This window comes from Rhipicephalus microplus, chromosome 1 (assembly GCF_043290135.1).
Source record: "Rhipicephalus microplus isolate Deutch F79 chromosome 1, USDA_Rmic, whole genome shotgun sequence".
Classification (NCBI taxonomy): Eukaryota; Metazoa; Arthropoda; class Arachnida; order Ixodida; family Ixodidae; genus Rhipicephalus; species Rhipicephalus microplus.
The window spans coordinates 246,931,018-246,949,146 of record NC_134700.1 but is presented as its reverse complement, the minus strand read 5'-3'; the positions used below and the strand labels follow the sequence as shown (position 1 = coordinate 246,949,146).

Here is an 18,129-nt window from a genome sequence, read left to right as displayed (position 1 = left end):
ATGGCATATCTACGCATAAGCAGTGGATGAAGTTCCAGCTCAGACAGTATAAATGCCTGAAAAATTTTCAAATAAGGTTGCAGAAGGTCAGCACATGTTATGGACATTTGTGTTCCTTCCATCCGTTGTGTGTTTTCGTGCTGTGGAGTGCCGGAATTATGTACCAACAAGCGCAACTTGCCACTTTAATAATGAGGACATTTTTTCTTAACGCAGCTGGAAGATGACAACAAGAAATACTTGTGGTAGCTCTTAGCGCGAAATAAAGGCGAGAGACGAACAAGCTATGTTTGCTTTTGGCTGCTACATTGATTGATTCATCATGTATCGGCACTTCTCACCTTCAGTGCACTCGCAATGAGAGTCCAGGTAGGTAAGCACAGGAGCAGTAGCCGCAGCAGCACCCAGGAGTCGAGCACGAATAAGGCCTTCCCGCTTCTGAGCACGCACAATCTTCACTTTAGGGAAGTGAGCTACATAGTCCTCCAACTTCTGCTTCAGGTGCGCTGCATCAGAGAAGTAGAGAAAAAATTTGTGGCCCTCAGCCGATGAATACAACTCGTTTTTCTAGAAGTGACATCCGGTAAAGTGAAACGTGAAAAAAAAAAAGGTCCTTATTAATGCTCGTTAGCTTTTACACATCTTTTCAGGATGTAAAACATACATAAAAAAGCACAACATAATTTGAAACTCCTTTAGATATGCATCAACCATCGACAGTCTGAAATTATATTGTCTTTCAAATTTACCTTTTAATTTTTCACTTCTTGCGCATTCAAGAGACTGGAGGACAGACAATTATCATGATTTCCACCAGTTAATTCATACTGCAGTAAAGGATTGTTGTATGCTATCAAAGAAGAGTGCTGCATTTTCTCTCATTTTTAATAGATGTGCAGTGTCCTGAGACTTGAGTGATGCAACTGCCAAGGAAGAAATTTTGGTGATGCGAGTTTGAGTGAGGAAATTCTGAGCCAGCAGAAAAGATATTGCGCAGGACAGAGTGCTAGACAGAGCAATCTTCCCATAAAATACAGCAATATCATTCCTTCCTGTTATGAATCTATTTCCCCTTAACTTTTTCCACTTGGCAAACTAATGTAGATTCAGTAGAAGGAAGTCTTTTAAATGAACCAGCTGCTTAAATGTAACTGTCTTGGATAATATTGGTTTCGTATCTGAATTGCATTTTCTTATTCATTTCTTAGTTAATGGAACTCCTGTTAAACTGAACATATTTTCCTGGTCTCTTCAGTTTCCATTTAACGAGTCTATATGTTGCAGAAATGCAACATCGTTGTCAGCTGTAGTAATTAATGTGGCCTTATGATCTGCATTTAATGTTTCTTGGTACTTTCAGAAAAATTATGTGTAAAAAGAGGCATGTATCACTTTATATATTGTAGTAGTATAAGTCCAGAAACACAAATTTATGTTATATAATTTATATCAAATTTAGCAAGAAGCCAACGCACAAACAGCTATGAGTAGACAACAAGCCCAAGTCACTGCTTTGTTAAATGATTGTGTATTAGTTAGCGGCGATAAATGGCAACACCTGATGACCATTGCACTTGAGTGAGCTACGAAGTTTACTCACGCATGTCAGAATAGTCATCCACCAAGATTATCTCGTGTAATAGCTTCGGAGGCGACCGGTCAATGATGCTGTGAACAGTCCTCAGCAGCACACTCCAGGCCTCATTGTGGAAGCACACAATCACACTTGTTGGGGGAAGGTCTTTGAGGTAGCGTTCATCCTTGCACCTGTATGTGGCAGAAGTTCAAAGACAAAACTTTGCAAGCAACCCAGAAATGCCTGCGACACAAAAGCACTCAGACTAGAGCACTCGAAGCATGGACGCAAAGTTTCTATTTGTTTATTTTGCAAGGAGCGAGGTCCGTTGACTTAATATTAAAAAAAAAAAACGTGGTTAAATGCAGCGGATTAAAACCAATCATATATCTCCTATTATATGGTACACGTAAGAGCATTCTTATATTCCACTCAATCAGTTTATTAACTCATATCAATAATTAAAAATGTTTAATATTCCCCTTAGGGCAAAGTGCATTTCATGTAGTAGCAGTGGGTATTCTGAAATGCCGATCGAACTTTCTCTCTCTCTCCCTTTTCTCTGTCTGTCTCTCTGTGTCTGTGTGTGGTTGGGGAAGGGGGGGACCACACTGCTATACAAAAAAGACCTTAAGAGCATTTTCACTAGGCGTAATCAATGGCTAATGAAAATTAACACTTTTAGAACAAATGTTATAACTTTTATGACTATACTACCAACCTCCCACTTAACACCTATAGAACATGTCTCTGAACCTGCTGCATGAAGTTGCATCTATAATAAACCATGACACATTTGTACAATTGTTAAATATTTTGCTTCACTTAAAATTGTGTATTAACTTGCATGACAAAAAAAATGTAATAACTATTTTATGTGCAATTGACAATAATTGTAGTAATTGTAGTACAGATGAGCATGATACGGAAACCTGTTTCTGCATGACACTGTTTATGTGTCATGCTGGGTCAAGCAGTCAACCTTTTATTCTGCTACAGTTGAGTGAGAAAATTGCATATAATAAATATTCTACATTCGTTACTCACTCGCTGTCTCGAACATCCGGCAGAGACCGATGCAGCGAGATCATGTCGCTGATGTACTGGTTGAAAGCGTTGCGGTCCCAGCCCTGCTTCACCTTTGCCTCCTGTTCCTTGGTCAAGTCCTTCAGTACAACGGGCCGACCCATTTCACCGGGGCCATCAGGGTTCTGAGGCGGAGCCAGCACTCCGACAGGCGCTGGAGCATGGTCCACTTCGTTTTTGTGCTCCTCCTTGGAGAGTGCCTTATCCCGATTGGCTCGCTTTCTTGCCAACGGGGCTAAGTGCTCATTTTCATCAACACCTTGTTTCTCAGGCAGGAGATCCTGGCCCCCTTTTGCAAACTCGTCACCCTGCGTAGCCCGATGCACGACAACTCAAAATTTTGAGCCGACCTCGGACCTTTTCCTGTGGTGGCGCCCTAGTGGCCGGATACTGTAGAGCTGCTGGTATTCCATCTAGCCTCTTTCCGGGAATAATTATGCACTAAACATTGCAAATGCCACAAGAACAATGAAATGTTTACTTACAACAACTACAGTGACCTCCAAGGTACATAGTTAATCAGCCAATGCGTGTGGCTCAGAAATCTATATAGCCTGATGCAGGCTTGTAGCCAGAGGAGGGGAGGGGGAGGGGCTAACCTTTTTTCCCCCAGATTTTGGACGGAATAGGGTGTTTTACCGAGGAAAAATAATAAAAATAGGTGTTTTTCAAAGCCTTCGACAAGTGCCCCCCCTCCGCCGCCCGCCGGGAAAAAAATCCTGGTTACGGGCCTGGTCTGATGTATAGCAAGAAAATGTTGCACGAAGTTATACCATGGTCACCTGGTTTTCCATAAAATGTAACAAGAAAAAATAAAGTATGAACAGCACGTTCTGTACGATTCGATATGAAATAAGTGTGACAAATCATCATAGTTGTGGCTACCTGGCCATTCACTGCAGAAAACCAAAAGGAGGAGGTGAGTGTTTGGCTCTTTGTAGCACCACATACTCCTTCCCCTGGTGGATGATGCAACCGTCACACTTTCCCTACCTGTGGCCTGTGTGGTTGATCCTGCTGTTGCTTTTGTTGCTGCTGCTGCTGCTGCTGCTGTAGAGCCCCCGGTTCAAATGCCACCCTATTTTGAGGCGTCTGAACCCTGTCCGTGTAGGTCAGCAGGAGCGTGATGACAAGCCAGGTGACCGGCACGACCAGCAGGACCTTGACAATAAGGCCGCGCCGCCTCGGAAGCAGCCACATGATGACGGCTCTAGCTGGGGCCCGCTACCACCTCTCTCCTCGGGCCGCCTGCCTGTCAAGGACAAGAAAGAGAAAAAGGTTGATGCAATCTCAAACGCCGTTCATCAATTCCTTCGATTGATTTTTCATGCAAAGTGCAATCGTCTCTTGATTCAACACTTATTTCACCACGCGATATTGCAATTCAAGTATACTGGATGAAGAAGCTCCAGTGAATAGCTCTTCGGGAGCCTATGCATCATAACAAGCACCTGCACTTTGCCAACGTCTTTACAACACTTTAATATGTTGCTGATCTAACATAAAGGATGAAAGGGTGACGATAACAACTTGACTCGCGTTGCTGTCACAGGAAAACGCCCATGCCACATTCCGCTGGTAAATTCATGCTCGATTTCTACAGAAAGACACCAAGTAACAAACTGTGTTTAACAAACAACTTTTCATCCAGGATCAAGGGTTACAGGCTCTTTATTGAGGGGAGGGCAGCCTGCAACTTTCGCTATGACAGACTTGCTGGCTTAGGTTAGCAATTGAGGTTCTACTGGTCAGATGCTGCCTCAAGCAAAAATCATGTGCCATGAGACGCCTTCTGGCAAAAAAAGAATGTTCCAGACTTGCTTCCACTAATCAGCGGTGCTGGCTAATAAAACTACCAGGGATTACGTGCGCAGAAATACAATACAAAACGGAAGGGGAAGCGGCTTCTATAGTTGCTCAACTGGTAAAGCGTCGATCACGTAATTCAAAGGTTGTGGGCTCAGATCCCATTGACAGAATGGGCGATATTCATGGACTCTTCATTTCCATCGGGATTAGATAATCGCACATTCATTCTGGCCAATTTCGTCTTAAATTTGATGGCGCCAGCCCCTAGCACTTGGTTCCCTTGGGTAGACCTTAGGTTAACTTTTGGTTATTGACATTCGTAACTGCTTCAGTGTGCAAACACAAACCGCCAGGACCGACTTTGTTCGCCATCATTCACTTCCACTGTTCCCGGAGGAAGGGGCGTATGTTCTCGCGTATCACACTCAAAGCAGCAACTGACGATGCGCCCGACTTTGAACACACCCGCAGTTGAAACGGGAGAAAGCGCAGAGAGGGCACCGCGAGGCGCAGGAAAACGGAGCGTTGCTCGAAGCCTTGAAGCGTGCGCCACATGCCACCTGGTGCTGATGTCCACGCAGAGCCAGTGTGACAAAAAAAAAAGCAAAAGGAAAAGTACCGAGCGCGCGCGCGCGACGCGAGGTGCACACTAAAGAGTGAGGTCAGCGCCCTCCCCTCAATTTTACTGAGAGATTAGTGCACTAATGAGTATATCAAGAGTGTTCTGTGGTCAGTATATGCCGTTTTGACGGTACAAGACACTAAAAAACATCATCACTATGAATTCATTCCATTAATTTTCAATAATTACGTTGACAGCCAATTGGCTTTTTATCTTTCCTAAATTAATGCTCCAATATCATATGCATCTTATAAGGCTCTTAACTTGAACTACCTCCTTTCAACAGTGAAGCTGTTTAAGCTAGCCGTGATCTGTCCGACCCTACCAAGAAGGCAAAAATGCTGTACGCCCGTGTGCTCAGATTTGAACCCCAGGTGGTCGAAATTTCCAGAGCCTTCCACTACAGCGTCTCTCATAATCATAGGGTGGCTTTCGGGACGTTACACCCCACATATCAATCAGCGGACGGGATCGACAACGGAGGACTACAGCCGATCCCGAATACAGAGTCCGAAGTCTCCAGAACCAGAAACGTCGACGATGTGATGATCCCGTGTATTGCACTCAACTTCAGGTTGGCTCATCGTGAAACGATTTCGCTAGGTGCTAACGCACATAAGAAGAAAAAGAAATAATAAACGCAGGTGGTTATGGCACGTCGAGAGATACATTTATCAATTAAGTTGAATTATTCAGGCGTACATAAAGTGGGATCGTCACATTTAGCGGTATACTGCTCGGCTTCAAATTTCTATTGCATCTAGCGATTTCAAAATAATGGTATCAAGAACTAAGTTGTTTTCGTTGTAAGGTGAACATGGTCAGTTTTCAATATGAATTGATGAATTCACGTATTCTCGAATTTCTACTACTAAAATAATTTTTATTTCACAAAGAAATTAATAAATTAAGTAAGCCGAGTATTGCTGATTGGCAATATATCGTCAGCCAACAACAGCATAATTATCCACAGCACTATTAATGGCAACGTCGGTAATATATATATATATATATATATATATATATATATATATATATATATATATATATATATATATATATATATATATATATATATATATATTAGTACTATTGATCTTTTTACACTATCGATAGTTTTAAAAAATTATATCGATGCTATCGACGGTCGATTTTCAAATATTTATACTTCACTAGGCTGAAGCCGATTTAGCCCTAACAATAACCCATTTCAACGTGGCGGGTACCACTGGTCCGGTACCGCCGTCGCGTATGCACCTGTGGCTAGCTCCTCAAGCGAGGGCGGTCACGCATGCATGTACACACGTGTGATCGGAAAGCCCACCTGCCACCGCCCACTCTCGCAGATAGCGTGCGAGCTCCTCAAGCTCGCACGCTATCTCTGGCGACAGCGTACGTAGAAATGTCATCCGATATCGTCGAGTTACAACTGCTGTACACAAGAAATGGTAAGCCAAGGTTGACGTGGCATAATTATTTAACAAGGTTCCGCGCGATGAAAACCCGCGCAAGGAAGTGAACGAGGAGGAGGGGCGCAGACTTGCGACTGAATTTTATTGAAAACTCGGATTTATGCGACACAAACCGCAAATTCATCGACGCCCGTGCGAGAAATTGCTCTCATTATCTTATGGAGCTATCAGTGACGCAAACGTCTTTTGTTTCTTGACGAAGTATGCATTATTGAATTGACGTGTCAGCCGTTTGCTTATACTTCTAGAAGAATCTAACGAAAGAATGAAAAAAAAAAACGCTTTTCCTCTGGAAATGTATATTAGTATCGCACAGCACATTTACTATATACAGTTCTTAACGAGTAACTGCTGTTGGGCTGCGATTGAGATCCGACGCTCGCAGCATGCAGATAAGGCTGACGGCGGCGGTTCGTCCTTCTACTACTAAAGAAGGACTCTGGTGGTACTAAAGAGCTTGCAGTGCTTAAGCTGAGACGGACCACGGATGCACAACAGACCAGCGCGTGTGCACAGAGTGTTGCAGGCGCAACGGCGAGGAAAGAATCGGACCGCGTTACGAGAGGATGGCCGTGCCTACCTTTGTTGCGAGTTGTAACAGGACGAAAGGGGGCCGTCGCGATGACGTCTTGACGCCTTCCGCCCGCTACGCTGCTTCTTCTTCTCGTAGACGCAGAAAAATCTCACCGAAAAGGCGGCACGGCACTTCGTCTTCTTTTACGCTCACAGCGTCGCCCACGTGAGTGACAGCGGCAATACGTTAAAAAAGTGCCGCCATATCCACGAAGTGAATGATGATGAGTGGGCGAAGCTCTGGAGGAAAACCTGGTAAACCATGAATCTTCCGTACATTTTGCCTACTCGATTTTATTACAATGCTCCCCCTAGCGTACGTCGCCGCACTAAATCGAACGATTGCCTTCCACCAATGACACGTGCCATATGTGACATCTTTCCTATTTTATAACATCTCGCATCTTTCATCATCAACTACAAGTACCGCCGTCTAGTTTATAACATCTTGCATCTTTTCATCATCAGCTACAAGTCCCGCCATCTAGTGAGCACTGAAAGAACTAAACGAGAGGTGGCTACATGCAGGAGACGGTGCCGCCATCTAGTGAACACTGCAAGAACTAAACGAGAGGAGGCGACATACAGGAGACGGTACCGCCATCTAGTGGACACTGCAAGAACTAAACGAGAGGTGGCTACATACAGGGGACGCACAGCCCACGCCTTAAGGAGCTTCGCCCCTAAAAAAAAAGTTGTCGCAGAAACCACACAAAATGACTGCTATAAAGTAAGTGAATAGTTTGCGTGGCAAGCAAAATTCGATTCGAACCAATGCCGTCGAAGCATGATGTCGATGACGGAGCTATGATGACGAAACGTGATGTGGTCAATGGAAATGGCACTGATCACAAGGCGATCACGGCAGCGCGACGACGGCAACAGCTGACCAACTCGTTTCCTCTGGCTGAGGCACTTAAAATCACGCAGATCGCACACACTGTGAAGGCCGGCCTTAAAGAAGCAGCGGCAAGCCTGCAATAAACGCACAGAGAACTCGGGCAGTGGCGAAACGTCAGGCGAACGCGCCCTCTAACAGGTCAGATCACCTTCGCGGCCCCACACAGCATGCGCGCTTTCCTTCAGCACACGGCCAGAGCAGCTTTCTTTGGGCAGCGTGGACGTTCAAAACGGGAAGACAGCAGGCGGACGTGCACCCCCGGCATGGAAAACATTCGACTGGCATGAGGTCACGTGTTGGTCGCGTTTCGTCGGCGCACACTTACGATGCGCGTAAAAATCGAGAAGCGTCCCAAAGGCAGCAAAGGACAAATACATGTTCGCGTCGCACAAATGTCACATATCTGCGTGTCGCGTGCTTACGCGTTTTACTTTATGGTATATTTCTCACGAGCTTTTGTTCTGGCTTTTCAGCTCGCCATAGATTGTGTGCGACCCTATAAGCAGCGCACGTGCCCTTAAATCGCAAGCATGAAACATCTGCCAGAGAATTGTTCTATCGGCGCGAGATAAAGTACGAACGCAAGTCAAGACATTAAAACGAGGAGGTCTATCTGTGCCTGAAGAACCGCGAAGACGTGAGGACAGAATACCGTCGCCCGATATAGAAGGGGGTCCCTTCGCGAACGTCCGCTCTTCTGATCTATACGCTGCGTGCGCCCGCGTTTCCTGTAACAGTAGAAACGTCCGCTCAGTATACGATGGCAGCAGGGGCGACAGCGGCGCGTTGCCACGAGCGTCTATAGAACGTACGCTTTTCGCCGGCAAACATCAAGGACGCGGTCCGCTGTGCAGCCGTCTCTACGCACGCCGTATCTGGAACGCGCCGTGTGGCCACTGTCGAAAAAGACCAGCACTGCGCCGCCTGTCGCGGCAGATGATCCGCCCATCAGGCGCTACAAGTGTGCCTGCTCCCAATCTGCCATCGAGACTTCTCAAAGCACACGAAGAAGGCGCGCCGTGAGCTCCACGTCCGGAAATGCATCCGCCCCGTTGGCACGCGCGGAGCAGCAGCAGTCGTGACACGAGGCTGGCGTGTGAGGAGGGCCAGCTGTACTTCACTGAAGCGCATGCATGCAGCGCCACTGATTCGTTCGGCGATGGTAAATCTTTACAGTGGAGAAAGTGTGGCTATTTTACATGCGAAAAGAGGAACCTTCATTCATCTGGTACTCTTGCAGTGATTATTGTTGGCTTCCAGCTATGGGCGTTGGCACGAAAGTGCGAAAAAAGCCCCCTCCCCCATGCCCCAAACCAAATCAAGCAGTGCTCTACCGCCTCAGAGTTTCCACCTGCATGTAAAGGGATCTGTTTTACGCATCCCTTACAAGTGGAGTAATGACTACCGGTTACGTCGTACAAGCGTCATGTGCAGCCGTTCACAGGCTGTCCTTCACCGCTCAACTACGCATACTGCCGCACTTGGAAAAGCCCTCGATTTAAGCCCGGTGACCTTCGGCCGTCGTGGCAGAAAAAGGGTGCGACCGGAGCAATATGCATAACAACGGGGCCAGCCAGTCTAGCTAACGAGACGTGACCGAGTCCGTCGAAACCGGCCCGCCATTCGCGGACGTCATCTCGGCCAGGACACGGCCGATGTGGCGACCGCGCGGCAGCCGCACGACGAAGACTCGAGAGAGCGGTTCACGGAACCTTGATCGGGTGCCGTTCGATATCATAGAGACGGCGACTGCAGGTGGTTTTCAAAGAGGCGTCAGGACGGTGAGACACATTCGAGGGAAAGAGAGGCTCGCGCTCATCTTCTCAGGTGTGGATGGCTGTATACGCGTCCGAACACCAGCAGACACTGCTTTTCGAACGAACTTCCTACAAACTTTCAGACATTTCTAGGCATTCACAGTGCATATGTGCGTGAGCGGGCTTCATGGCACTAGAAGACAATAACAGGCTGGAGGTACAGTCGCGTCGCTTTGCTTCATTTGTTACCTTCTTGAAGCATCGACGGCGTTCCGGATACGGACAAAGCGGGAGAAAAATTGCTGAAGCAGCCGATTACGAAAGGCGGGAATAAAAATTCAAGAAAAAATAATCGCAGGCTAAAGTGACGATCATCGGCCCCTGTCTATGTATGTATGTATGTATGTATGTATGTATGTATGTATGTATGTATGTATGTATGTATGTATGTATGTATGTATGTATGTATGTATGTATGTATGTATGTATGTATGTATGTATGTATGTATGTACGTATGTACGTACGTACGTACGTACGTACGTACGTATGTATGTATGTATGTATGTATGTACGTACGTATGTATGTATGTATGTATGTATGTATGTATGTATGTATGTATGTATGTACGTACGTATGTATGTATGTATGTATGTATGTATGTATGTGTGTACGTATGTATGTATGTATGTATGTATGTATGTATGTATGTACGTATGTTTGTATGTATGTATGTATGTATGTATGTATGTATGTATGTGTGTATGTACGTATGTACGTATGTATGTATGTATGTATGTATGTATGTATGTATGTATGTATGTATGCATGCATGCATGCATGTATGCATGCATGCATGCATGTATGCATGCATGCATGTATGCATGCATGTATGCATGTATGTACGTACGTATGTATGTATGTATGTATGTATGTATGTATGTATGTATGTATGTATGTATGTATGTATGTATGTATGTATGTATGTATGTGAGTCTTCAGACTTTATTCCCCATTCAGTGTGCACCTATGCAAACATGTTGCGTTTACTTGAGATAAGGCGTCAAGTAAGTGCTCTGTATAGAATACACATCATCAGCTTGCCAACCTTTTCTCGGCAGCAGACGAGGCGGCTGGAGCGAGCGAGCGACTGTGGCGCGTGTGGGTCGAGGCGACGGTTGCGTCTATCAGCCAGGCGCTCGTATAACCCCGATCTCACGTAACATGCATAATACGCAAGCTGCGTCTATGACAATTCCACGCAATGCCTCGGAATCGTATGTTGTTCGTCAACAAAAGTACTCCTGCTGTGCGAGTCGGCACTGATCACGCGCAACACGACCGCGCGAAGAGTGGTCTTTCATCATGCAATGTCAGCACTTGATATATACCACCGTTATCATTATAACTTTGCGCTGTGTAGCCTTCGTCTCGTCTACCGCACATATGAGACGTAATCTATAGAATCGCGACATCTATTATCGTTGTGGTCTTCAAATCGCGAGCTCTATTTTTTTTCTCCCAGGATTCCCACTTTACGTTCATACCTGCGCAAGCAAATAAATGGTTAGCCGCCCCGCCGCGGTGGTCTAGTGGCTAAGGTACTCGGCTGCTGACCCGCAGGTCGCGGGATCGAATCTCGGCTGCGGCGGCTGCATTTCCGATGGAGGCAAAGATATTGTAGGCCCGTGTGCTCAGATTTGGGTGCACGTTAAAGAACCCCAGGTGGTCGAAATTTCCGGAGCCCTCCACTACGGCGTCTCTCATAATCAATTTGTGGTTTTGGGACGTTAAACCTCACCAATCAATCAATCAAGCAAATAAATGGATCCATGTCGCGAATCGGGCCTGAACGACCAAGCAGTCGCAGTATCTCGTATAAGAACTGTGTGCGTAGTTACTGCATGTGTGTGGTTACTACAGTGAATAAAGGCGGTAAATGTAGCATGTGTTGAAGTATGACCAGTGGCTTTATCGACATTGTCGCCGATGCTTTCCAAATGTGACCTTACCGAAAGACCGTAATGCTCGCACCAAAGCGCCTTCAGAAATGGCTCCTTGCTATTCTACTTCCTAACTATTTTTATTTGATCGGGACATCTTTCAATGAAATCGTATATCCTCGAAGATTCACACGCGCGCCACATCTGAACCTAGGAACGAAAAATCGCAGCATATCCACGGAGTGAATGATGAGTGGGGCGAAGCGTCCGTCCGTCCGTGCGTAAATCCATGCGTCCAGCCAAGCACGATCCGGCAAGCGCACACCTCCACGTACGGCGACGACCCAGAAGAGTGAGAGATAACCGCCGCACAGCAACCAGTTGGAAAGCAACTGCACCTCCAATGCCATGTAGTGTATGTACATTCACCCAACCGCAATATTGCGAGTGTCTCTATGGGGCAGCAGCGCCATCTAGTATGTCGTCACACAACTGCAGTTTGCATGCATCTCTATGGGACATCGCCATCTACTGAATTATAAGGGAGACGCTACTGAGGTGGTACGCCGTATTGAGCGACGCCGATCGATGAGTGATGCAATAAAGAGCTTCGCCCCTAAAATGCGGTGAATAGAAGTGCTCTCTTGAAGGCAGTTTTGCGAAGGTCAACCACTTACGGTCAGGGCGCAGCGCACCACGAAGGTGTCACCGCGAAAGCTTTTACAAAAAATGCTAAAGATAAAAAATTTTCAACCTGTTATTACTTTCTCCCCTGTCACACGCGCGTGCGAGACGCAACAACTCGCATAACCGGTTTTCGCAACTTGCTCAATTTAACACAAAACTTTGTGTGGCTGCCCCGCCGCGGTGGTCTAGTGGCTAAGGTACTCGGCTGCTGACCCGCAGGGCGCGGGTTCGAATCCCGGCTGCGGCGGCTGCATTTCCGATGGAGGCGGAAATGTTGTAGGCCCGTGTGCTCAGATTTGGGTGCACGTTAAAGAACACCAGGTGGTCAAAATTTCCGGAGCCCTCCACTACGGCGTCGCTCATAATCATATAGTGGTTTTGGGACGTTAAACCCCACATATCAATCAAAATCAAATCAACTTTGTGTGGCTTTCCCGCATTACATCAGAAGAAACGAGAGAAGCCAGCTTTAGGTGAGCAAACGCGCTCTGCTTTCGTGCGTCTCCCGCATATAAGCTCCGTTTCAGCATTTTTTTTTTTTTTGACGACGCAGCCTGTATCACATTCGGCGAAAAGAAAAAAAAAAGCCATGCGCAACGGGCTCCATCATCGCGAAGCAAAGGCCACCATGTCTAAAGCCAGCCGCCGTGGTGAAGTGGTTAAGGCGCTCGGCAGCTGGCCTGATGGTCGCAGGTTCGACAACGGCCGCGGCGGTCGCATTTTCGATGGAGAAGAAAATGCTAGAGACCGACGCGTACGTTTAAGAATCCCAGGTGGTCGAAATTTCCGAAGCCCTCCGGTAAGACGTTTCTCATAGTCATATCATGGCTTTGGCACGTAAAACATTATGCCTCCATCAATTCTACAAAAGCTTGCACACACGAGCGCGTAATAAACGAGGAAATGGAATGAAAACCGACTCAGTGAGCCTCAATCAAGACCGAGTCATAGCGCTCGTGGCTACGTAGTGATCGGTTGAGCGATACCCCTGGTTTGCCATTAACGTGCAGAATCAGGCCGATATCTAAGTTCCACAAGTCGCGCAGTGAAAGCACCGTCAGCCAATCAGAACCACAGACCTTGCTGCTTTCAATCGCCCTTGGAGCAGCAACGCCAGGAGATTATGGGCATTACTGACACCAACGCAGCACAAAATGGCCGACAGACAGACAGTCTGCTCTCGCTATACCCAGTGGCTGACAGTCTTTCCAGCGGGTACTTCGGTGTTCTGTATAGTGATTTCTTTTTATTTCTACAGTGACATTCTTTACAAAGATGTCATGACAGCATAGCATCTTGTTTTCACAAACAAACGCTTCGGCAATGCGGAAATACTTTGCCGTTAATAAGGTTAATCTTGAGATGACTAATTAAAATGGTAATTACCTTTCTAAAAACAACCTTCAGGGTAGTTGCTGAGAAAGTTGTGGGCGACACGATTTATGACGTATCCATCGTTACGCACTCGAAAAAAATTATATAACTTCAAATATTCGTTATATATAGTTTAAAGACTCAGATCCAGGCTTGCGGGCATACCGACGCCACCGAGCGCCACATGGGGACTCATTATACAAGCCGGCGTGTGCCCCGAAATCGAATCCAGTACGTCCGCCATTCGAGGCGGACGCTCATTAATTACTTGAACAGTTGGGGAATGCGAAAACACTGACCTAAGCGGCAGACAATGTTTCTAAACCAAGGATGTCAACCTGCGTGGTGGCGTCTCCACTTCCCGACGGAGTCGGTATACTCATTAGACCGAAGCCCCACCGACATCCCCCAAGTTCTCTTACCGAGAAGAGCGTCGCGTCATTATGCGATTCCTGGCGACGGCATGCGAGGCACTACTATACGCATGTACACAAGGCGCGCACGCGCACACACACACACACACACACACACACACACACACACACACACACGCACACGCACACACACACACAGACACACACACAAGCGTGCCGCTTGCAGATTCGCGCGGCATCGTGGGAGACGTCGAGCAGAGAGTGTTGCAGCGGCGGATACGTGAAAAGTCAAGCGTGTACAGCCGAGACGGAATGCATGATGATCTCGGCGCCACCTTGCACACCACGGCACTGCTTGCGCGAACGCGTTGCGACAAGCGCGCCAAAGCCAAGCCGCACACTACGCGATGAAGAAGCCTGCGAAACACCCACGCCGTCACGACTGCAGGCCGCGCCACCGTGCACGCGTACTCGTATAGTGCAGTATACGTGGCGCATACAAGGGCAACTTCCCTGAATCACTTCGCAGAGGCGAACGCTTGCTTAAACGTTATCACGCTCAAGAACAGCGCGAACGAAGGAAGAAAAAAAAAAGGGGGGGGGGGGAGGCAACAGGGTCGTCGCATGTGTCACGCACACGTCATAATACTTCGGCGTTGCCATAGTACGAGTAGAGGCAAGACAAAAAAGTAAACAGCTGATTAATTTTCTTCTACACTGTCAAAATCCTGGCGCAACTGTCGTACCCACCAGAAAGAAAGGATAACAATGCACGTGGCAGCTGAGTCGATCACTAATTCGACCGTCTTCTCGCTCTTCTATCATGCCGTTCTATTTTCTCCGATGGGGCGTTTAGCCGCGCACCTTCAAGGGCTGCGGGCTAGATGCTCGCCTTTTTTTTTCTTTCCCAACAAGCGACGGCACGCATTTCACCGGTATTAATGGGAGCGATCGTAGAATTGTAAAAAAATCGGTCTTTGAAAGCTTTCCAGAGAGCATCATCCAGAGAGCATCACTGACGAACGAGCTTTGATTTGGCGAGCTTTCCGGTGTAGACTATATATAGCAGACAGTGCCGAAAGCGCGTGTTTGCTTGTCAAGAATGAAGAGGCTGCAACCCAACAGTGAGAGCCCTGTTTTAAGAACAAGCAACTGCTACATTCCCCCCCCCTCCTCCTCCTCACCTTCTTTAGAAAGCAGCACTAGACATTGCTACTGTTGAAAGTTCGCCGCTTTCAGTATTACGCGGCACGGGAAACAGAGCACACTGATAGCCCTTACATTCGTTTACATAAAGAAATGTTTGTGTGGGAGAATAATACGTTTGGAAAGAAAGGCTACACTTGGCAGCTCCGTGAGCGTACACACACACACACAACATTCGGTTCTTTATCGCCGCGGACCTTTCGCCTGTCCGTCCGAAAAATGGACCGCGACGCACTCCAAGAGGGACGACGTGTGCATGTATACATAATGCATGCAGCCACCTGTTGCGCCGCTACGCACAGGGACGACCACAAGTATGCGCTGCAGACGCGGGTCGAGACCGTGCGGCCGGATGCGAGTGAAAGTGCGATGCAGATTTCGGCGACGGAGGTTCAGACGGCGAAGAAGGAACGAGGGAGACAGCCAAGGCCACGGAAGACGAAAGCAGCAGGCGCATAAGTTATGGGAACGCGCGGTTCCCATCTGCATGCGCCTTCGACAGCTGCGGCGGCGGCAGGCACGATCTGCAGACGTCGATCTCGGTATATGGGAAACGCGTCGGCAAAGCGAAGGGGCGAGGAAGAGCCGGACAGTCGCGCATGCGCAGATGGCACGTCGCGCACTGGGACGTGCTTGAAGTAGCCGATTCTCAAAATGTCCTTACGTATGCTGCAGCACAGGGTGCACGAGCCACCCGTGCTGTATACATAGCACAGCGTAGGCGTCAACGAAGAAGCGCCGCACGCGACATTTGTCAATTGTCACTCGCTCAAAGTGCGTATAGCCTATATACAACACACTTTGAGCGCGAACTATTATCAAAAAACATGTACCGGCGGAAAACGGAGACGCGAAGCATGCGCAGTGTGATAAATTTTGTCTTCTTTTGCACCTTTCTTGACATTTTTTTAAAAAGTCGACGTGCGTGTTGTTCGTTTCGCTTTATGCCTGCAAGGTCAACTTTCTTTTCTAAAACGATATTACAGTTCAACGGCGTCGATGAACCCACCAGCTCGGCATGATATACGTGGTATATACTCTACTCGAGCGCAGGTGACGGCTGTCATATCAATAACTTCGATACTGTTCATGTGCGCACGTATACGTTTAACACTGGAAAAGTTAGCGCCGCTGGCGGCCATTGCAGCGAACGCGGTGCATTTTCTGGCGTCACGTACAGTACGTGGTATACCAAGGCGGTAAATACTGGAGCTTTTGTCGTGTTCTACACGCCTAGACTGCCAGAGTCGAGCCTATATATATAATGCGATGAGCGAGAACAAAAAAAAAAAGTCACTATTTATTATACATGCAATCACAGCGACACGAAGTCAACAGACTGTTCACTGCGCTTTCGCTATATAGAGAGGTTCTCGAGGATGCTATTTCGGGTTCGTTATACCATACGGGTATGTCTGTGTATATATATATCGCCGACGCCAGTCTTTTCCACGTTGCTGGAATGGAATGGTTGTGGCAAGACTGCGTGAAAGAAAGAAAACAAAAAGAACCAACGGAGAATTACGCGCCGGGATGTTTTGTATACGCGCGCCTCCACACACGACCTCGTCGTGCCAATCGGGGCAGACAGAAAAGGAAAACAAAAACAATAATGAACGCATTACGTATAGCAGCAGCAAGAGCGGCGCGAAGCGAACTCAATCAGCGAGCTCCCGATGACGACAAATCAGTGCGGCCTGGCGAAGACGACTGCGAGCGTGTATAGTAATCAACCGCGGGAGCAGGAATTATTTGCGCTGCCGATGGAGGTTCGTCGGCACGAACGGAGGAGCCAGGCGAATGGCGCACATCGAGAACTGTCTGTATATGCACGCTGCTTCTTATAATAGAAGAGCAGAGCGAGGGAACCGCACAGCAGCCGCGGGGTTTCCATTAAACGAGGCGGAAGCGTTTTTCTTGAGAAGCACGCAACTGACATGCATGCGCTGGCCAACAGTGATGTGTGTTTGGCTGTGGCGAAGCAGCAGGATTAACAGTGGACATAATTGGGCCGATGAAGTGGTACGGACGCAAGGAGATTCTATATATGCTCGCTTCTTCGTGATTATTCGAAGACGTCTATATGGGACGGACACGTATAGACTTGGCAACTTTTGTCTTTACTCCGATAAGCGTCGCGCAATAAAACAAAGTATCGCGTATGTCGATTAGTAATTAAGGATCGTCACCTCTTTGTGTAAGCGAGACCTTCATGCAGCGGCACCGAACTCGCTTGCACAAACTGACAGCTCCGTCCAATCAACGCCGCCTCGCGATTCGGCGCCGATTCGCAGAACTGATTGTATACCTACACGGCTATACGACACACGCGTATGCGAAAGTGCCGCAGTCGTGCACTTCTCGATGAAAGAGAACATAGACGTTCGTTTTTATGTTCAAGCTGTGACAGCCGGCTCAAAGAATGTTGGGTATTAAGCAGGGACATGCCGACGCACGCGATTTGGTTGCCGCATGCAAGCGTCGTGCCCGATAAGCTCCGCGTTCGAGGGATTATACGCTTTTCCCGACGGTCTCGTCAGGCCCGGCAAAAATGCACGCAGACGTTCGGCTGACGCGCGTGCATGCGGGCCCCGAAAGCGTTTGCTACATTTATTTTTCATTATCACATAACTGCAGTCTGGCTTGCATGCAGGGACTGTTGGGAGTATAAAAACGGAGTACGAAGTAAACCGCAAAAACACTTCTCACGGGGTAAAAAATGTAAAAGAAAAGGCTAACATACATGTATC

General features: G+C 47.4%; 1 protein-coding gene across 3 annotated transcripts in view; it reads right to left on the bottom strand.

Annotated features, from left to right (window-relative positions):
• The window catches only part of LOC119185259 (putative polypeptide N-acetylgalactosaminyltransferase 9), a 181,887-nt gene that overhangs the window by 13,245 nt on the left and 150,513 nt on the right, over positions 1-18,129 (bottom strand). For 2 of the 3 annotated variants that reach the window (XM_037434349.2, XM_037434353.2), the window contains 4 exons: positions 3,656-3,914; positions 2,624-2,970; positions 1,601-1,767; positions 342-506 (listed from right to left, as the gene is read on the bottom strand). In XM_037434349.2, coding sequence (XP_037290246.2) covers positions 342-506; positions 1,601-1,767; positions 2,624-2,970; positions 3,656-3,862 — 886 coding nt within the window. In that variant the 5' untranslated portion in view covers positions 3,863-3,914. Of the gene's footprint in view, positions 1-341; positions 507-1,600; positions 1,768-2,623; positions 2,971-3,655; positions 3,915-7,145; positions 7,254-18,129 lie in introns of those variants that run through there. The other variant, XM_075892363.1, reaches the window with a different exon arrangement.